Raw genomic sequence first — 22,574 nt, 5'->3', positions numbered from 1 at the left:
TGTTTTTCTGGCACTTTCTGATTTTTGATGTCAAGGTAGGTTGTTGTTGTAACCCTGACGCGGGCCTCTTTGAGATGACGTTCTGGGAGGGGAAGGAGCTGCGCGCGGGGCGGCGGTTGGGGGGGGCGGGGCTCGGGAAAGGGGCGGGGCGCGGCGGGGCGTATGGGGCGGGGCTCAGTGGGGTGGGGGGGAGGGGTAGGTGGTGCGCGGGGTTGGGGGGGGGAGGGGGGTTGGGGGGGGGGAGGGGGGGGTGGGGCGATGGGCGGCGCGTACTCGCGGCCGGTCTGACGCAAGGCGGGGGCGCGCGCGGGTGCGTGCGCGCGCGTACTGACGCACGCCGGTGGGGATTGCGCGCACGCAGGGAGCCCAGGCCTCCCGCACGGACGGACAGTCGGAGCCCAGGTAAGGGTGGCTCGAGCGGGGGCCGTTTCCCCCCGGCAACCCCCAGAACAATCAATATAAATCAATAGATCCCAAATAATAATCGGTACAAAGCCATTCCCCCCCCCCTTCAGTTTCCCCCTCCCCTCAGTGACCGGGGAAATACCCCCTTGTCCTTCTAGCTGACTGACTGGGCTTTATTCGCCCATGCCTGGGCCTGCTTTTTAAATTTAATGCTCTAATTAATTAATTGATTTAATCATTTACACTTTCTGGGTGTTGTTATGTGTGTGTGTCCCCCCCACATTCTGAGGTTACAGTTGGTCCTTGTTTATTGTGATTGTCTTTGTTTTAACCGAGTGGCTGTTTAATGTGCATGTTTATTGTAAAATGTTAATTTTTAAAGAGTTTTTTTCTCTCCCTCTGCTGCTTGTTGCTGTGTGTTGTGTAGGCCCTAGGTTTTCAGGCAGCTTTATTTCTCTCTCTCTCTCTCTCAGCCATTTGGCTTGACACCAGGGTTCTTGCTGCTATTTTTTTTGCATTAGATAGAGAGGAAAATATATGTTTTGCTGAAGATCTCCCTCTAATCCCATCATCTCCTTCCCTCTAATCCCATCATCTCCTTCCCTCTAATCCCATCACCGCCCCTCTAATCCCATCACCTTCCCTCTAATCCCATCACCTTCCCTCTAATCCCATTACCTCCTTCCCTCTAATCCCATCCCTCCTTCCCTCTAATCCCATCACCTCCTTCCCTCTAATCCCATCACCTCCTTCCCTCTAATCTCATCACCTCCTTCCCTCAAATCCCATCACCTCCTTCCCTCTCAACTGTTTGTCAGGTTGGCTTCTGGTGCCTCAGAACTGAAGGAGAACAGCTCACTGACCTCTTGGCGTGTGTTTCTGCTAATGGGCTGAACTAAAACCAATAATATTTTTATCGCCAGTCCTTTGCACTAAGTTTTGAAGACCTTTGTGGTCATTGTTACTATGATTGAGAATTTTTACTGCATGGTAGAGTTTTCTTTCCCTGCCCATTTCTAAGAATCCTGCTTTGTTTAACTGCCCTTGCTCACAGTGAACCAGAACATGTTGAACCAGACTTGTTATTATTTCTGTTTGCCCATCAATTGGTGAGGGTGAGTTGTGGGGTGTGGGTGGGGGAGGGTGGTGGTTGTTACTGGATTGTGAGGGGGAGATTGTAAATTGGGCATGTGTTCCCACTGGAAAAGAGAAGGTTGAGAGGTGAGATTATTGCTGTTTTTAGGATTCTAAAGGGCCTAGAACAGCAGGATTACAGAGCATGCGCAGTGCTTGAAAGGAGGGTAAACTTAGAATTAATCTGCAGGAACATTTTATTTCACTGATCAAGTGGTTAGTCTATAAAACAGAATGCTTGGGAGATGACGAAGCAGTTAGTGTTGATTCATTCAAATACAAATTAGGTAGATTTAATTCAGAAAATAACATTTTGGGGCATGGTATAAGAGAAATTTGAGATGTGTGGTAAATGTAGCATGCTTGGGAGGAACAGGTGACTTTGGACCTCTGGGTAGCAGTCTTGCCTAAACCAGAAGTTTATAGGTTCATGCCTCACTGACTTGAACACAAAATTTAGGCTGAAACTCGAGTACAGTGATGAAGGAATGCTGGACTGTCGGAGGTGCCATCTTTTGGATGAAACATTAAACCAATGCTCAGTCTGCCCCGTCAGGATGAAATAAAAGATCTTATGGCACTATTTTGAAGAAGAGTAGGGGCCATCTGTCACTTGCTCATCCTGCTTTCTACCCTTAATGCCACCATTAGCACATCCTTTAGCTAATATCACCACCGTCAACACCCCTTTGACCTTTTGTTTATGACATCTTTGGCAATCCCTTCTTTGTCTCCACCTATCACTGACCCCCTATCCAGCTCCACCTGTCCCAACCCCCTTAAACAGCTTATATTTCACCATATTTCTATTTCTCTTTAGTTCTGATGAAGAGTCATACGGACTCGAAATGTTAAACTGTATTCCTCTCCGCAGATGCTGTCAGACCTGCTGAGTTTTTCCAGCAATTTTTGTTTTTGTTTCAAATTTCCAGCATCTGCAGTATTTTGCTTTTATATGAATGCTACAGTTGGTATCAATACTCCAGGAAGGAGAACGTATATGGAGTACCTGGTGCAGATCATTAACTAGCTCTGTTGAAAGTGCCTGTGTACATTGGGTGATCAGGATCAAGTTATCTGTGATTCCTTTATGGTTCAATAGTCTGACATTGTCAGTACTCAGACTTAAAGTAACCCCTGCATGTCACATATCAACCTGTCTTGGAACTATGTCATTGTTCCTTCATCATTGCTGGGTCAAAACCCTAGAATTCCCACCATGTCAGCACTGAGTATCCTCAGTGACACCCATGTCCCATGAACAAATAAAAACAAAAGTAATAAGGACTTTAAGTCAGCATTGGGTCTGACATTTGGAAAACTATCACTGTTTGAGTATCCAAGTAAAGCTACTGAGAGATTGCCATCCACCAGTACTGTTTTTGTTTGCTGAATATGGATTGCACACTTTCTCTTTAGGAATGTATCTCACTTACCTAAAACCAGTAAGCTTAATTATAAGTTGATAGAGTAAAAATATAGGGAGTACATTACCACCGTTCTCTTGCTCATTGCACTAGCATACACTATAACCAATACAGCAGTGTTCTAGTCTGAGTCTATATTCCCCCTCCCTCCACACCCTGCAGTTTATATATTACAGAAATTTCTGGCATATGCAACCTGTTTTTGATGCGATAACCTTTGAATTATCCTCTTAGTCTGTTTACACCAGTGTAATTTCCACTGTACCTGAGGTATTGATGTTAAGATATAGAATGATCTTTCTGAAAAACTGTTACCTTTAAACCTGCAATGAGGCGGCAACACCACCTGAAGCAGCAAGTAATCTTAGAAGTCAATACATAGCCCATAATAGTCAGAAATGGCTTGCAAGCAATTGATCTGAATATTGGACAGCATGTTTATATTTTGTTTTGTTAGCTTCTTTGGTAGCTTGTGATTCATTCCTTGATGTTGGATATTTATGCACATTACAGATCTCTAGAAACTTTTAAATGGAGGCCTTCCCACCTCCTTCATTGAAAAGTCTTCCCTATAACCGTACTTCCTTTCCTACTCGCTGTCCACAATTTTCTTTGTTTTTTTCTTCTTTTGTTTTTCTTTACGTGAGCAGCTCAGTAGAAATGCACGTTGTTGAAGGGGCTAGAACCTTGGATCTGCAATGGCTTCTTCACAAAAAGACTGAAGCAAATAATAAAAATGGGTTTATGTATCCTGGAGCCTCCAAGCAAAGGATGACAGGTTCAGATAAACAGATTTGAATAACTGGAACATTGCTTGCTGTGCTAATGGTATGCAGTGTAATAGTTGCTCCCAAACTCACTTCGCTGCCTTGCGTTGTCACACTAAATTATTGAGTTCACGTGGCAGCATAGCTTCGGTTCCTAGCTGCATCCTTCCATATTGTAGTAATAATGCAGCTTGGTTAGAAGCACTATAGTTCAGATTTGATAGTTCAGATTTCAGATAAACCAGATTTATACAGAAGCTAAGTTTGGAATGGATGTGCTTCTAATATTAGATATATCTTCCAACCCTGGCTATAAGTGATTAATGTAAAATTAACCTGAAGATGTTTAAAACTTTACTGATGTGGATTTCTTGAACTTCTGTTTGTATCTGATTGTGTCAGGTTTCAACATCCCATAAGCACAGTTAACATCTGAATATCATTATAAACTGTTCACTACAAGCACAGAGCTTCCATCTTCGAGTGAATCTTTTCATCACTCCACTTTTTAAAAAAAACTGAGGTTATCAAGAATTAATTTACTTGGCTAACATGTACGCTGTCACTGAGCCAGTACACATTGGGCAGTCAGGTGTCAGGTTCAATTCCTGGATTGATGTCTTGGCTTAAAAAGGTGAAAATCAGCCAGAGTTCTTGCTTGTGATACACTGTGCAGTCACATTTGCTAATAAAAGTGTTGAAGTTAACAGAGAACTGCAGGTGATCTTGGAAGTACTCTAGTATTTGTTCGCACCCTTAGTGGCAGAGGTGAGAAAGTTGCATTTTTTTAAAAATCCAGTTAATCATTCTTTGTGAAATTAAACTGTTTTATCTCTTACCATGTCTTTATGTTCTTCTTAACTTCTAGAAAGCTTTTTTACATATAGAAGTATTGTTCGAAGGTTGAGGAAACCAGTATAGAACATCACAAACAGATTTTATTTGGGGGATGGGGTTCAGATTGACACATGGGAATACATTAAAGGAGGTCCTTATTACATGCTACTGTATTTATATAACAATGGTATTCTTGATTTTCTTTTATATTGGAATGAAAGTCTTGCATTCCTATGATGACTTTCGTGACTTCAGAATGTTCCAGAGCACTTTGTAGAGAATTTCGGCGTGTAGCCATTTTTGTAATGTAGGAAACAATGTGGGCTATAGTGCTGAAAACCTGTGCTCCGGAACTGGCCATGCACCTAGCCAAGCTGTTCCAATACAGCCACAATACTGGCATCCACCCAACAAAATAGAAAATTGCCCAACTATGTTCTATCCACAAAATGCAGGACAAATGCAATCTGGCCAATCACTCTCAAATCACCAGCAGAATGATGGAAGGTATCATCGTCAGCGCTCTCAAGCCGAACTTGCTCAGCAATAACTTGCTCACTAGTGCTCAGTTTGAATTCAGCCAGGACCACTCTGCTCCATTACAGCCTTGGCCCAAACATAGACAAAAGAGCTGAATTCCAGAGGTGAAGTGAGGGTGACTGTCCTTTACACAAAGGCAGTATTTGACAGAGTGTGACATCAAGGAACCGTAGTGAAATTAAAAGGAAGAAAAAGAAAGACTTGTATTAAATAGCACTTTTCACGACCATTGGATGTCTCAAAGTGCTTTACAGCCAATGAAGTACTTCTTTGAAGTGTATTCTGTATAGTTTCTTAGAGTAATTTGAGTTATTTAAAATTGTTACCTACAGGTGATGGGCTAGATTGGAAATGCATTTTTTGTGTTAAATGCATTTTCTGCTCTATCAATAAAACCACTGAATTACCACTTTTCAATAGATTATAACATTTTTTACATGAAAAATATTCCTTAGAAGAAGGATTACTTCCTAAAACACTGCCCAACTGCACTGGTTCATGGCAGATTTTATGTTCCGTGTGCCAATTAGTGAGGGAACCTGAGGGAGTGGGGGGAAACACTTCTGAAAACTAGCACAATTTGCAGCCAAATTGCTGATAGGCCAAGAATTTCCTACCTTTTCCAAAATCTTCCCTTTGTCTCCCTGTTGTCTATAGGCAGAGGTGGTTGTGGATTAGCTGGAAAAAGGTTACTTAAGCACAAACTTGTTTATGCAAAAAGAGAAGTGTGATGATTGTCTGTAATGAGTTATCACTTAGCGTCGGAATCTCTCTGGTGAAAGAGCGCATTTGTCCAATTTAGCGTTTTACCTTGCAATTGTGTATACATACTGTGACATGCAGAAATAGTTTTGAGTGTCAGCATGTCTAGCAGGAGTGGATGATTTATCTGTATTATGTATTGTTTTCCTCCCAGCCTACTTTGGAGCTGAATGGAGTGGGCTTTGAAGAGAAATGACTGACCAGGAGAACAATAATAACATATCCAGCAACCCCTTTGCAGCTCTCTTCAGTTCTGTGGCCGATGCGAAACAATTTGCTTCTGTCCAGAAACAGCAGCTTCCTACAGGACCACCAGGTAAGCATAGTTCAGAGCTTCCAAGGCTGTCTATTTCCCAGTAACGAGCATTGACAGCAAGCCTTGCAAACAAAAGGGTCTTCCTAGTGAGCCTCTGTGCAGTATATTAATAAAGTAGGAATAGAGCAGCAGACTCGAATAATGCAGGAAGAAAGTAGGTTGCATAGCAGCTTACTTTTTCAGATAAGCGCTGTGCAAGTGTTTCATGTGAGTTCCAGCATGTTCCATATAGGACTGCAGGGCATCTTGTTGAGGTTTAAATTTTGCTAATCTGTTTTTAGCCTAAAATCTAAACAGTGATTTTTCAGAGATCATCTCTTTTTCGCAAACAAAGTTGCTTTCATAGAATCATAGACAAGTACAAAACCAAAGAAGGCTATTCGCCCTGTTGAATCTGTGCTGGCACTTGCAGGGAGCAATGCAGTTAGTACTCTTTTTTTTTCTCCATGTCCATGCAATTTGTTTTCTGCATGTACTTAACCAGTTCCCTTATGAAAACTATTATTGAATCTGTATCCACCATCCTATCAAGCGATGCATTCCAAATCCTAAATACTTATTATGTAAGAATATTTGTTTTAGGGATCTGGGAACCTGTGGTGAGGCAGTTTTCATGGTTACTTTTACTGATACCAGCCCAAAGATTACTAGTTTAAAAAAAATGTTTCGCTACTGGGATTTGAACTCATGCCCTCCGCATAACCACTACATTACTGTGTCTGTGGTGTAATTAATTGCCCTTTATCCGAACACTGTCAGGCTGCGGGTACTCTATTTACAACTGTTGGGAATGAAACTTTACATTTGAGAATGCTTTCAACAATGAGAAAAACATACATCAGCTTGGCTCTCTCAATATAAAATGAATAATAGAAGACATTAAATACCACTAAACCCACCCGCCCCACGTTAAGTGATTGTCATTTTTAATTGTTTTAATTTAACTTCCTAATGTTGACATTCTTGTTCACACATCTCCTATTGTCAACAGCATTCAATGTTCAAAAACACTGCTGTAACTCATCATTTTCTAATTCATCTTGAGATGTGAGCAACGCTGGCAAGGCCAGCATTTATTGACCATCCCTAATTGCCCTTGAGGTGAGATTAAGATTACAACTCTTGAATGAACCATCATGTGCTTTGAAATATCAAGATATTTACTCAGCGATTTACAACATAGTGATGAAGAATCTGTGCTTCAGATGGACCAAAATTAGGGGGAGATGATGGCATAATGGTAATCCAGGGGCCCAGCCTAATGTTCTGGGGACAAGGGTTCAAATCCCACCACGGCAGCTGGTGGAATTTAAATTCAGTTAATAATCTGGAATTGAAAAACTGGTCTCAGTAATGGTCACTATGAAACCATTGTCAATTGTTGTAAAAATCCATCTTGTTCACTAATGTCCTTTAGGGAAGGAAATCTAGCCTACATGCCACTCCAGACCCACAGCAATGTGGTTTACTCTTAACTGCCCTCTGAAGTGGTGTGGCATGCCACTCAATTCATGGGCAATTAGGGATGGTCAACAAATGCTGGCCTTGCCAGCGATGCCCACATCCTATGAAAGAAATTAAGAAAATGTGAATTTCTGACCTAGTCACTTGTTTACAACAGTTTAGCTCAGCCATTTAAAGCTGAAGTTATGTTTGTTGGAGAAATCCAAACATTTCTCCTAGCTTATTGACAGGTGAGGGTTTGTGACAGTCTAGCAAAATTGAAAGCTTGCATGCTGATGGCAGGTGGAATTTTAAATATCATTTGTGGAGTCAAAGATCTTAATATGAGGAATGTGACTGGAGTGAGAAGTATTTACACAATTGAGAAAGGGAGAGGGGCCCTCTTGCCTCTTATAAGGGTATTCATAAACAATTTTCCTGTGCCTAGTAGTGGTACAAGGACGTAAGAAAAGCTGTACCTGTCTCTTCAGCAAGCTATGATAAAGGAAAAAGACTTCCAGCTTTTGGAGAGCAGCAGGTAGATGTTGGAGTTGGTGATTTTCTACATTGTGGAAAATAAATTCTACGAGAGGCTGGAAGAGGTCTTAAGGAAATCAAGGGGTCGGATCATTATCTCTCCCCCTCCACCTCCCACCCTTCACTCCTGCCTCCGAAGTTCAGACTTTGTTAGGAGTTTGGTGTTATTCCTTGTCTTTTGTATTTGTTGAAGTATAATGGTGAAGAATAGTAGCTATTTGAGGAAGTGGTGAGGGATACCAATGCTAGAAAATTAAGGTTGCAGTTATTTGCTTAATTATTACCAGAGTTCAGGGCTGGTTAGATCCAGTTGGGATATTTGCCACAAAATCCCAAGATTCTGTGATATGTAGTGAAGTGCTTGTATTGTGATCTGACAAGAAATTGGATATATGGGACGTGACAGAGCAGTCAAGTGCAATACTCAGGGTGATTGCAAGAGCAGTTGCTGTTGGTACAGGAAATATGCGCAAATAAATTTTAGAAAGTAGAAGTAAATGATAGAAGTGAGAGAAGAAAGGATAAGGTGTATTGGAGGGGCTCAGATGTATTAGCAAAACACAGATAAGTTGGGATAAAAACAAAAAACTACTGCGGATGCTGTAAATCCAAAACAAAAACAGAATTACCTGGAAAAACTCAGCAGGTCTGGCAGCATCGGCGGAGAAGAAAAGAGTTGACCTTTCGAGTCCTCATGACCCTTCAACAGAACTGAGTAATATTAGGAGAGGGGTGAAATATAAGCTGGTTTAAGGTGGGGGGAGAGAAGTTGGGGGGTAGGGGGGGGGAGTTTGTAGGGATAAGCAAGCAGTGTCTTTCCACCCCACTCCCACTAGAGCTGTACCTTGAGTGTCCTGCCATCCATTCTTAATTAGCACATTCTCTTAGATAATATCACCACCTTCAATACCTCTTTGTTCCTTTGTCTGTGACATCTTTTGATTATCTGCTCCTATCACTTGCTTGCTTGTCCCTACAACCACACACACACCCCTTCCGCCCCCCCCAACACCTTAAACCAGCTTATATTTCACCCCTCTCCTAATATTACTCAGTTCTGTTGAAGGGTCATGAGGACTCGAAATGTCAACTCTTTTCTTCTCTGACGATGCTGCCAGACCTGCTGAGTTTTTCCAGGTAATTCTGTTTTTGTTACAGATAAGTTGGGATTGGGAGAGGATCAAATTGAGATTTCATGGTTAGCCATGAATACCTGAGGTGAGTTAGCTCAAATTTCTGCCATGTTTTACATAAAATGTGCGAGCTGTATATGCGAACCTATCCATGTGGGACAGAGTAATTATAGTTGAGACTTCTCTGACTGCAGGAGGCCACTCAGCCACATTTTGAGTGCGTGCTCCGTCTCTGTACAATGGTGTCATTCCCTTAGGCAGAATTAAGGTTTGAATATAGTAACTGGTAGCCAGGAAGTGTAACATTTCTATAAAGGGAAACAAATTTGTATTTGGAGGCGGGAAAAGGATGTAACCTTCTGGGCTGAGGCTACAACTAAGTATGATCCTATGATTGCCAGGCATCTGCATGCACATTTTCCAGAAGGGATCACTGAGTAGCAGTTGAGAGCAGGAATCTGGCTGATTTTTCCCTCCACAACCCAGAGTGCCAAGACTTAAAAATCTGCCCAGGCTTAAGTCAGCTAGCCCAGCACAGGAACAAACTTAGAAAAGGCGTTAACCGTTATTTGAACCCCCCCCCCCCACATTTATCTTGCAGTGTATAATGAGTCTTTGTGTGATTGCATATGTTGTTCTTTGTGTGTTACTCTCCAGAATGTCCATTATCTGCAGAAGAAGTTTATGACAGTGAAGATTCAGACATCAGTAGTATTGAGAGCATTGATAATGACTCTATTACAGACGCCAATCGTGCATTTCGCTCTCAAAAGGAAATATGTGAACAACTCAACATCAATCACATGCTTCAGCGCATCTTCCTTATTACACTTGACAACAGTGAGTATCTAGCATGTGGATTATTTTTCTTGTGAATTTTATACTCCTCAAAGTGAGGGATGTTAGTCCTGAAGAAGAATGGAATAATTTCACACACCAGAGACAATAACGAAGGTTATTAGGCTAGGCATATTGTGGGCTAAATGCAGGGTAAAGCCCGCAATGCGCCTCATTCCAACCGTCTGAAGAGCATCCATTACCACATCGGCATTATACTTTCTATTTCCCACACTCATCATTTTGAGCACTTGCTGAATGAGACTACTACTTTAGTGCTGAATTAGGGACACTTTTGTGCTGTGGAATTAAGACCAATAGGACCAGTGTGCTTTGAAGATTGAGGTTCACGAGCCTAAAGCCCTACATAAAAGTTGTTCCAAATGAACAAAAGAGATGCTTTCCACTTCTGCTTCTTTTTTGATCCTGCTAATGCTCATTTATATCATTTTGCTGCAAAGTTTCACAATCTGTTCCTGCTACGCATTGCTTCCTACTTCTTGCCTTTACTCGATTTGCACTTAAACTGTAGCACTCGTGTTCACCTAAGATCTGAGATCTGCCGCTGAGCTCAGACTTTTGATGAATTTATGTTGAGATATTTTGGATGGTGTGTTTTTAGGTGACCCCAGTCTGAAGGGAGGGAATGGGATTCCACCACGCTGTGTTTTCTTGGACGATATGGCCACTGACATGGACGGACAGGACTGGCTTGACATGAACAATGTGGAACAGGTATCAATGTTTTCAAATAGTTAACATTCTTTTCATTGCCTGGGAGGCATGTTTTTAATTTCTGTGTTAAAGTTATTCTCTCAGTACCGCAATGCCCTGAACACTTGCAACTCTGTGTAATGTGGTATTAAGCCATACAATCCAGAAGAGCACAGGCTTGTAACCTAAACATCTGGACTTAGCTAACTGATATTGGCAGCAGGGAGAATGAAGTGTTTATCCATGGTGGTCCGACTGTTGTGGTGTAGGCTTGGCAGACCAGCTGGCCATTTCTTGCCCATCATTTTGTTATGTCCATATCTGTTAGTCCAGCAGGAACACTGTAATTTGCCTTTGTGCCCCTTGGTTAGAGGCGCTTGTCCAGTGCCCTTTGAAAACCAGCTGAGCACAGGATCTAGTTTAGCTTTGAAGTTTTCCATGGGCAAATAGCCTGCTAATAATCACTCACATGACAATTGGCATCTCACTGAGTATTAGAGGGTACCCATTGCTTGTGGAACCCTGCAAGAAATAAGCCCTTGGGGAGGAAATTCAGCCAAATAAAAACCACTTGAGTATCACCCTTGCATTATGTGAATCCTTCAACTGGACAAAATGTTGGCAACAGGAAAGTAGAGGTTATTGCTCATATACTGATTCACTGTCTCATAATTATTTACTGGCCATGGGGCTATTAAATCTGTTTTAATGAATTTTGGTAATGATTCAGTGATGTGTTATTTTCCTTTTAGTGGCAATTGTTTTTCATAAGGGAAAATGAAAAGTTGGCTCATCCTGTGTCCTGATGGTTCACATCCATCCTGTGCTTGTTGAACTAGCCATAATTACACCAAGATGATTACTTATTGCTGGGAACATTTGGCGGGAAGATATAGGTTATTGTCAGGGTTGAGAGATTCCTACGTTCGGTTAAATCCGTTTCAGTGTGGGAAATCCCCATGTAAACTATGCAGTGTAGTATACCAATAAACCACAGAGAGCAGTATTAAGTGTTGTATTTTTAGAAACAGACCAGAAAGTCCCTAGTTTGATTCTTGGCCTGTACTTGGCCTCTGTTAGGGTAGCAATTACTAAATAAAATGTGGCAATATTTTGCAAAAGTTTATTCTCCCACTTAGCCTACCCTTCCATACTTTCCACTAGGTTCCTTACTGTGATGCTGGAACAAATACACGGTATCCCCTTATCAACGGGAGTCCCTTTGTATTTTTTTTTTAACTTGCCATGGTTTTCTATTTTACCATTCCTGCTGGCAATCTTTTCTACAGTTTTATCACCCTCTTAGCGTTTAAAAAAAAGTTGTGTACATTTCCTATTTTGTTTTGATTCCTGTATTTTTAAACTCCATTAGTTAGTCACTGTACTCTGCCTGACAGAAAAATTTCCCTGGTTCCAATTTATGGAATCCTAGAGAAGAAAAGATTGAGGATATTTGATGGAGGTGCTTAAATTCATGAGGGTTCGGACAGAGTAGATAAGGAAAAACTGTTCCCACTGGCAGAAGGATCGAAAACCAGAGGACACCAATTTAAGGTGATTGGCAAAAGAAGCAATTGCGACAAGAAGAAAATCTTTTTTGCAGCATGTAGTTAGGATCAGGAATACACTGCCTGAGATTGTGATGGAGGCAGATTCAATAGAGCAGATTCAATTCAGACCTTCAAAAGAGAATTGGGTAATTACCTGATGAGAAACAATTTGCAGGGTCACGGGGGAAGAGCAGGGGAGTTGACTAGGTGAGTCCTTGTAGAGAGCTGACACAGGCACATCAGGCTGAATGGCCTTTTCCTGTGCTGTAACCTTTCTCTGATTCTATGTCCAGCCGAGCCTGTGTTTCTCCCAAGTAAGTAGTGCTAATTCTTGGAATGTCTTCCCATAACTAAGCTCTTAGGCCTCCCTCACGCCTTCTCCTCCTTCCCAGAAACATGATAGGGTCCCCCTTGTCCTCACTTATCACCCCACCAGCCTCCGCATTCAAAGGATCATCCTCCGCCATTTCCGCCAACTCCAGCATGATGCCACCACCAAACACATCTTCCCTTCACCCCCCTTGACGGCATTCCGTAGGGATCGTTCCCTCCGGGACACCCTGGTCCACTCCTCCATCACCCCCTACTCCTCAACCCCCACTTATGGCACCTCCCCATGCCCACGCAGAAGATGCAACACCTGCCCCTTCACTTCCTCTCTCCTCACCGTCCAAGGGCCCAAACACTCCTTTCAAGTGAAGCAGCATTTCACTTGCATTTCCCCTAACTTAGTCTACTGCATTCGTTGCTCCCAATGCGGTCTCCTCTACATTGGAGAGACCAAACGCAAACTGGGCGACCGTTTTGCAGAACACCTGCGGTCTGTCCGCAAGAAAGACCCAAACCTCCCTGTCGCTTGCCATTTTAACACTCCACCCTGCTCTCTTGCCCACATGTTTGTCCTTGGCTTGCTGCATTGTTCCAGTGAAGCCCAACGCAAACTGGAGGAACAGCACCTCATCTTCCGACTAGGCACTTTACAGCCTTCTGGGCTGAATATTGAATTCAACAACTTTAGATCTTAAACTCCCCCTCCCCCCATCCCCACCCAGTTTCTTTTCCCCCCCCCCACCCGCCTTTTTTTTTAATAATTTATATAGATTCTTCTTTCCCCACCTATTTCCATTATTTTTAAATCTAAAACTAAAACCTTTAGTCTTTCCACCCCACCCCCACTAGAGCTGTACTTTGAATATCCTGTTTTCCATTCTTAATTAGCACTTTTCTCAGACAAAGACCACCACCTTCAACACCTCTTTGACCCTTTTGTCTCTGACATCTTTTGATTATCTGCTCACACCACACCCTCAATGTGTCTCTTCCCCCCCACCCACCTTAAACCAATTTATATTTCTCCCTTGTTGAAACTATGCTTCAGTTCTGCCGAAGAGCCATGAGGGCTCGAAACGTTGACTGATTTCTTCTCCGCCGATGCTGCCAGACTTGCTGAGTTTTTCCAGGTAATTCTGTTTTTATTTTGTTTTGGATTTCCAGCATCCGCAGTAGCTTTTAGCTTTTTGTTTTTATCTCTTAGGCTAGATATCATTCTGGCCTTCTCCAAAGCATTGATCTCCTTTATCAAGTATGGAGGCCAAAGATGGACCCAATACACTTAAGTGCTGATGAGGTAAAAAGTCTTGTATCTCCTGAATCTGGGCTTGATTCTCTCCTTGTTCTCAGAGGTAGATGGTTAGTGACAATTCATTTGCCCGCCACATTTTTTTAAGTCACAGCTAGTTACCAGATAAGCATCTTCTACTTCTTCATAACTCTGTCTCAGTCAGAAGAATTTCCCTGGTTCCAGTTTATGGAATCCTAGAGAAAACTTATTGTAACGTGGATTTACAGTTGCCATAAATGTGTCTTCCATAACTCTGTTCTGTTAATTTATGTTTCCACATCTGTAATTTGACAATTGGCAGCCATCCTTTGTCTTTAAGTACAATGCCGCCTCTCAAAATTGAATTCCTTTTAGAAAAAACTGCTTGAAATGCATTTTCTGCTTGTATTGATCAACCATTATATCTCAAAAACACGTTTAGATCTTGAATCTAGAAATTCACAAATTGCAATTCAAAAATGGAACAATTCAGTACTCTGAACAGGACCCAATGCATTTATCTGAAACCAATGATGATGAATTCTGTTCTGATTAATTTTTAACAGGTTTGTTCCACTGTAAGCTGTTTCAGGAACCTTATGACCCATTTGAGTTTTGTTCTGAAATGCTTTGAGAGCTGAGAAGGCACTATGTAAAAGCAAGTCTTTTGTTTTAAAAGCTTTTTATTTATTCAAGGTATATGGGCATTGCTGGCAAGGCAAGCATTTATTGCCCATTCCTAATTGCCTTTGAGAAGCTTAAAATGGAAGAACAAAGTTATGTTTTATGCTTGGTTTCAAATTGTACTCTTCATTTTTAATTGGACTAGATAAAAGGTTAACTAGACCCTGGTGTAGAGACTTGCAAGTTTGCTTTTTTTAAAAGCTACAACTTGTAGAGCCCTTGTTAGAGCATAAAATGTTCTCTAGCTAGCATTTAGTACAGTTCAGCTGTCTGTCTACTGGCCGTGTGTTCTATAGTGACAGCACCTTTTCAGACTATGTTTGACATATTGAGTATTGAGCAATACCATGAGCTTGGACAGCATTTTACCTTTAACTATGGTCAGGGAATTCAAAACAATGGGAGTGAATGAGAAATGATTTTGTACATGGAATTGTGTACTTAGATTGGGGCCTGAATGCATCTGAAGTCACTGATGATGAGTGTTAAGTTATTTTAATAGGCTTTGTTCACTCGGATGCTGCTACCGGAACCTGGGACTCGCTTGATCTGCATGACATCAGGGAACGTTATTAATATGTCAGCCGATCGAGATGCTGGAGAGAAGGACGTTATTAGATACCTATTTGCTTGTTTTCGAAGAGTGAAAGGAGAGGTATGTACGTCTGATGGCCCTGTCGTTGCCCAGATAGTTCTTGTGTTTTTTTTGTCTGTTCTCTCCTTTCATCCTCTCCTGCCTATGAAAGCATGACTTTCTTCTATAGCTTCTGAAATATATTTTGTCAACAGATTACGAAGGTCCCAGAAAACCTGTTGACTTATGCACTTCGTTGTAAGGTCCTGACTGTGTCTAACACCTGTACAGTCCTCCTCACACCTGAGATCTACGTCAATCAGAATATCTATGAACAAGTGGTTGATTTGCTTCTTGAAGGAGTAAGTGGACCACGTAAGTAAATATTCCATTATTTCTCTGTACTTGTATATTTGTATGCAAGATGCTGAATAGGCCTGAATTATATGGCATGTATCAAGGGAAAAAAGGCTGTGTTTGTGCATTTTGAAATAAGAATAGCTTGCAGTTCAGTGCCTTTCACAGCCTTAGAACAATATCCCAAGATGTTTCACTGCCAATGAAGTACTTTTGAAGTGATCAGCGGTTAGGAGTCACAATCTAGTGATTGAATGATGTACTCGAAGATTGGTCATTTTATTACTTGAATCATTATCTTTAGTTAGTAAGTAAGTAATACATTACTTTATGCAGCAGATTGTTGGATAACAGAATACTTTGCCACAGTGAATGGTTGATAAAGCAGCCATTGCAACCTCAAAGGGAACATTACATAGATATTTAAGGCTGAGGAAAGTGCAGGACTGTGGACGTGGCAGTGATTTAGTTTTGGCTAGCTCTAAAAGGAGTTTGCATTCTGCTGTAAGCTTCTTTGTTTCTAAGTGAGAATATCTGGGCAACCTGGACTTTGCATGGGCCTAAATAATGGTAGTGTTTACATGAAATTAGTTCTAGGCAGAATTCAGATTGCCAAAGAGAGCAAGTAGATTCCTCTTTAAGCCCTATACTAACGTTATAATTTAAAATTCTCCAAAGGAATGGCCGTTACATCGGCAATATGGTGCCATTTAAACCTGGCCAAGTAACACTTTAAAGACTACAATAGACATGGATGAGGAAGACCATTCAGCTCATCTCGTCTCATCATCCAAAATGAAGCAACAATTTCTCCCAGCTCCCCCCATGACAATTTCCTATTATTCTATAAATAATTCCAGAGCTTTTGCCTCTACTAAGCTTCCCCAAGTTATTCTATGTGCTAATCACTCCTCGTATGAAGAAGGTTTTGCTATCAATGCCCTGAATACCAGTAAAAAAACAAATTGTGGTTTATGTCCTGCTCACCTGGATTCATCATTTTACTTTTCTTTATCATTTACTATCTTTTATATCTTCTAAGAGGTGTTATCTCTCTGTTACTTACTGTTACAGATTTTGAAGATGTTACCGAGTTTATGGATGATGTGATAGCTACCTTAAAGGCAGATGAAGAGGTCCGGACATTCAGCGAAGTCATGTTTCCAGTGTTGGACATTTTATTGCGGCGCATCAAGGAGTTGGACCTTTGCCACATAATGTTGTATAGTTACCTGGACATTCTCCTTTATGTCACCAGACAGCCTGATCTGGCACAAGTAAGACATTTCTAAATACTTCTCTGATTTATATGGTCAGCTGCTGGGTATTTCTTCTTGATTGGCTTGGTATCTGCCTCGTGTGGTAATCCATCCAAACCAAGCTTGTAGAGTTTCTGATAGTATGGTATGGAATTGTGTGTGTCACTCTACTTGGCAAAGCCCATAAAACTTAAACAGGTTACCAAGTTTGGGGACTGTTAAGTGTTTGTAAGAATACCGCTTGACTTCATATAACAAAACTCCGCAAATGTTCTGTACTAATAAAGGTAAGCTTTCTGATACACCCCCTTCCCATTTAGGCATTTGCTTGAAGATGATCAGGAACTGAATGGGATTGGCCCTCTGAATGATCTACACTCTCAAATCTCATTGCTGATCAGTGATGTCCTGTGTAATGAGGACCAGCTTGGATCAGGTATCAGATCAACTGAGGGTCAACTTGCTTTCAATCTCCTATCACCAAGTGTATCACCTTGGAGCCAGCTGTACTCCAGAGGGACACTTCCTCAGTTCCCTCATCTCTTCACCTCCCTCCTTGCCGAGAAGGATAGCCACAAGATACTGGGAGCCATGTGTTGTGGTGCGAGGTCTTCATCTCTGCAAAAAAATTCTTAATTTGTTCTGCCAATGTAATATGCTGCGTGTAGTGCCATTGGACACTCCTACCTGGTGGTGTAGGTAAAATCTTCTGACATAAGCTGATTGAAGTTAACGAGATGACAATGGGTTTCTAACCTAAACTCAAAATCTGAGCACAACCAATGAGTGGCTGCTCTTGTGTTTTAAAATTATGTTTAATCCTGATACACTGAGACATTTTGGACCTGGAGTTAAATCCATCTCTAGTGAGTATAGAAAATGTTCCCTCTGTACTGCTGTCAATGGTCAATAAATGACTCTTAACAGCTGACGTAAGGCATAATTTTATTTTGTTATTGGTGGGAGCCTGGTCCATTGGGAGTGCAGATCAGAAAGTTGGACACAAGCTGTGCACTGTTTTCTGATGATTAGCTTTAATGAATGGAAATGTGCTCAGCGCACACACCCAAATGTCTGATTTGCAGCACTGTAGGCTCCCATACCTGCAGCATAAAGTTTGAAAATGAACCCATAGTGTGTTAACCATTCATCAGTGCCTCACAATTAAAACAAACCAGTGGGCTGTGGGGAGGAAGGCTGCCCTCTGGAAATGTAACTGAGTTGGCTTTTCTCTTATTTTCTTCCCTCTCTTGACCCACCTGAAATGCCTGATTTGTATTGGAGAATGTTCTTCCTGGTTGCCAGTTGCCCTCTGGTATTTTGTTCAGGCCATATGTGAAGCTGTGTACTCGGGAGTGCATCATCATTGGTCATGATCTTACACTCTCTCAAGATTTTGCATGTGCACTTTCCAGCAGGTTCACCGGTTGGTAGCCAGGAGCAGAAACCTGATTTTTTTTTAAAAAGACTAGGGTATGGGAATAATTTGAGGTAGAGGTTAAGGCCATTTGTCTGCACCCTGCACTTAGGAATTCCTGCTCTTAATGTATGTATTTTTCTGTGAAACTGCTAATTATTTTTAATGTGTAAAAATAAAATTTACATCACAAGGTTGAAGATTTAAATTCAGTACATATAATTGAAAATTTCAAAACATATTTATCACCCTCAACAGGTTTTCTTGAAGCATATTGAGCCAAAGGATCCAAAAAATGGTAACCTATATCAGCAGACGCTGCTGGGAACAGTCCTGAACATGTCTTGTTTGCTGAAAACTCCGGGACTGGTGGAGAATCACTTGTACTTTTTGAATCCTTCAAGGTCCAGTCCTCCGGAAATCAAGGTTCAAGAATCAAACATTCACCAGGTGGGCCTTGGACAGGTTGGGTTCTTGACGGGCTGTGGTGTTGCGTAATATTCCTCCCCATCCAGTCTGTCTAGTTGTACACTGTCTCATGCTGAATATGTGGGTTGTACCCATGACCTCTACCAATATCAAACTTGTTCCAGCTGGCGGGAGGCTCCAAATAGTTATAATGCACAATACAAAATGCTCAGAACCACCCCATCAGTAAAAGAATGTTGCCTCCAATTTCCTTCCTCTTATTGCCTTTCTCCCTCCCCCCCCCCCACCGACCAACCCCAACTTGCTGAAGTCGTAGTATGGCAATCAGGTGCTGGAACCCTAACGGAATTTTATGTTCCTTTCCACTCTTGACCCAACCCAGGGGTTCTGAGGTCAATTCTAATGCAACTGGCATTGCTGAGATTGGATAACTCACAAAAGACTGGCTTTGAACATAAGGCCTTCTTGCTTTGTAATAATTGGGTTCCCTAACTGGATGCATATCAATGCATCACTTGAGCATTTCTTCAATTTGATTCAGTTTTATTTCCTCTTGGGCAGGCTTCCTCTTGGTTCTACCCGTGTACTGATGGATGGCCTCTGATTATTCTGTATCATTTATTTCACTACATTTCTCTGTCCCACACGCTGAGAATTTCTGCAGCTGCTTTGAACGCTTTAAATCTGCTTATTTGGTGTTAACTTTCCCTTGGGAGTCAGCTGTGGCTAGTTGGTAGCATTTTTGCCTACAAGTCTGATGATAGCGGGTCCGAATCCCACTATGTGCTTGAGCTTCTAACCTGGGCTAAGACTTCAGTACGGAGGGGCTGCTACATTGCTGAAGGTTAAATTGAGGCTCCCGTCCACCAGCTCAGATGGGCAAAAGGCTTTTTGAAGAAGAGCAGTAGTTCTCACAGTTTCCTATTCAGCATCACTGCCTCTCTTTCGTTAGCTCTTTGTGGTGCTTTGCTGTGTACAAGTTCACTGCCACATTTGCCCATGTAACAGCAATAAGTAACCCAATGGTTGGTTGTAAAGTCCTTTGGGACATCTTGAGGATATGATAAGGCTCTGAGTAACTTTCTTCTTTATTGCAGTAACTTTATCAAGAACATGCAGTTGGTGATGGCTCAACGTGTATAGTTATATACATGTCATGCTTGTTAAGTACATGACTTGAATATCCATATGCACTTATAGTTCTGAATCTTTGTCTCCAATCTTTTTGTTGTCACTCTGTTCACATAAGAATTGGCAGTTAACTGGGAGAGGAAATTGAGCAAAGGCAGCTTCCCCACCAATCATGTGTTGGCTTTCCTACAGGTTACTTCAGGTGTATTTTTTTTACACAATCTCATCTTTGGGAAGGATGTTCAGAATGTTCTTGCTTTCATTTTGCAGTTCATGGCGCAATTGCATGACAAAATCCATCAGATTCTACGGAACCTCATCCAGCTTTCCCCGGATACCAAACATTGTATCCTTTCCTGGCTCGGAAACTGCCTCCATGCCAACTCAGGACGGACGAAAATCTGGGCCAACCAGATGCCCGAACTCTTCTTCCAAATGTATGCGTCGGACGCCTTCTTCCTGAACCTTGCTGCTGCTTTGCTAAAACTCTGTCAACCCTTCTGCAAACCAAAGTCTCCTAAGCTGCTGACCTTCAACCCTACTTATTGTAGCTTGAAAGATTTGAATGAAGAGGAACGGAAAAGCAGAAACGTGCATATCAAAGGTGTGGGCTGAGCAGTAAATGGATGACTTTTGTTTTTAGCTGTCCAGCAGTATTTCAGGGCAATGGTTGACATCAATATCTGTCACCATGCTCAAACTCTTGGTGCACCGCGCTACTTCTGTTGTTAAAATATCTCTGGCTGCCTCTGAAATCAAACAGACTATGTACTTGCAACAAATAGCACGGAAGTGAAAACTAAACCCAACACTGATAAACGGGTTACCTAGTGGAGTTGCGCTCCTGATGCTCATAGTTCACACTGTGCCCTTTGCCAGAGGCACGAGTGAATTTTGATTTAAAAAAACGCAGCCCTATGTTTCAGTGGTTTTCAGACTTTTCCCAATTTGGGAAAGCCTCTACGAGCATTGTCATACTCCCTCAGACCCCTTGCAAGCATTGGTACACTCCTGGGATCCTCCAGTGTTGACATCTGAAAGATTGTACGAGCGACCCAAAAGAAAACAGTGCCATTATTGCAAGAAATTTGTATTTAACATTTGAATGTAGCAACAGAAATGAGGTGGGTGATAGATCAGCATACACAATTCTGATCTAAACTCGAGTTCTCTGTGTGCTGGCCAGTTCTCCCTTCAACCAACGTCACCAAACATGCATTATATCTGCTCATGCATTTCACCGGAGGGTCATGTGTGTGAATAGTTGCTGTATTCATCAGCATCACTTTCTGCACTTAGTTAAGAGTGCACTGGTGACAGAGAGGGGTTGAGTGAGTGATTGGAAAGGGGAGGGGAAACCAAGAGACTGGTAGAGATAGTGATTTATGGAGGTTGGTAGGGGGAGGTGGATTAAGCCAGTGATCGGGTGGAGAGAATGGGGGCAGGCAGCTCCCTGTGATTTTAATGTGGAACCAAGAGGCAAAGAAAACACCTGCTGTTCTGGCTCCACACTCTGATAAGGATCAAACACTGTTCAGGGAAACCTGGTTAGATAAAGGGTGAATCAGAGGCATTAGGCCCCTTATTTGCATCTAATAACTCTTCGAGATGTGACTTCTGGGCACCTCATTTGACACCCATACCAATATGGTGAGCTGTGTGCTATTGGCTCAATGCATGCACGCACATTTACTGCCATATTGGACTCTTCAGTGCCAGTTTTAATATTTGTAAAACGGGCGTAGCCTCATTGAAATCCTAGGCCATGATATCTTAACCAGCAGAACCCATTGTGCAAATGCTGTTGTATCCCTGCAAAGGGTTGCATTTTAGTAGGATTTTTTAAAAAGGAAAATTTATTTTTATGAAGGTTTTTTGTTCTTTGCCTTAGGTTTAGACAAGGAGACCTGTTTGATTCCAATACCTCAGGGACTGGAACCATCTTTCGCTCAAACGTACAACCTGGTCACGGAGAATTTAATCCTGACTCAGTTCGCCTTACACCTGGGTTTTCACAGGTACTGAGAGTGCATATATAGGACTGGACAATAAGAAATTGTAGACCAGAAAGTGCATCAAAAGTGAAACTGGGTTATGTCTCCAGGCTTTTGTGTTTTTTCCTCTCCTGGGGACATGGGAAAACGCTTTCCTGGCAATGCATTGGTTCCCTCCAAAGGGGGGGGTCGAAGTGCCTCTTGGGGACAAAATGATGAGTGAAAGAGTTTTTTTAACCAACTGTGGGGGTGGTGTGAGGGCATGAACCTCATTGGCTGATAATAATTAAGGTAGAAGTGAAGAAGGCTTCTTCAGTCATTTCCCTGACTCCTATGTTTCTCTTCCCTTCCCAATGTTTAAAATTAAGGAAAATCTCTTTTAACACATCTTTTAAAATGGACATTGATATTTTAATGAACTTTCAGATACATGTATGATATTTGAGTCACCAGCTTATAAGACCATAGGAGCAGAAATAGGTCATTCGACCCATCGAGTCTGCTTCGCCATTCAGTGAGACCATGGCTGATCTGATAATCCTCAACTCCACTTTCCTGTCCTTTCCTCATAACCCTTGATCCCCTTGTTGATTAAAAATCTGTCTATCTCAGCCTTGAATATACTTAATGGCCCAGCCTCTAGAGCCCTCTGTGGTAAAGAATTCCACAGATTCACTACCCTCTGAGAGAAGAAATTCCTCCTCAACTCTGCCTTAAATGGGCAACC

The 22,574-nt window shown here is 41.9% G+C and overlaps 1 protein-coding gene across 1 annotated transcript in view; it reads left to right on the top strand.

The window, feature by feature from the left end:
* The first annotated feature begins 303 nt into the window (after positions 1–303).
* The window catches only part of ube4a (ubiquitination factor E4A (UFD2 homolog, yeast)), a 44,833-nt gene continuing 22,562 nt past the window's right edge, over positions 304–22,574 (top strand). The window contains exons 1-10 of the mRNA XM_078533056.1: positions 304–402; positions 6,027–6,188; positions 9,959–10,141; positions 10,761–10,873; positions 15,189–15,341; positions 15,476–15,635; positions 16,692–16,894; positions 18,552–18,743; positions 20,124–20,457; positions 21,745–21,871. Of these exons, the coding sequence (XP_078389182.1) occupies positions 6,065–6,188; positions 9,959–10,141; positions 10,761–10,873; positions 15,189–15,341; positions 15,476–15,635; positions 16,692–16,894; positions 18,552–18,743; positions 20,124–20,457; positions 21,745–21,871 (1,589 nt within the window). The 5' untranslated portion in view covers positions 304–402; positions 6,027–6,064. The remainder of the gene's footprint in view (positions 403–6,026; positions 6,189–9,958; positions 10,142–10,760; positions 10,874–15,188; positions 15,342–15,475; positions 15,636–16,691; positions 16,895–18,551; positions 18,744–20,123; positions 20,458–21,744; positions 21,872–22,574) is intronic.

Source organism: Cetorhinus maximus, chromosome 2 (genome assembly GCF_964194155.1).
Source record: "Cetorhinus maximus chromosome 2, sCetMax3.hap1.1, whole genome shotgun sequence".
Lineage (NCBI taxonomy): Eukaryota > Metazoa > Chordata > Chondrichthyes > Lamniformes > Cetorhinidae > Cetorhinus > Cetorhinus maximus.
Note: the sequence above shows the minus strand (reverse complement) of the source record. Positions and strands in the feature narration are given on the sequence as shown.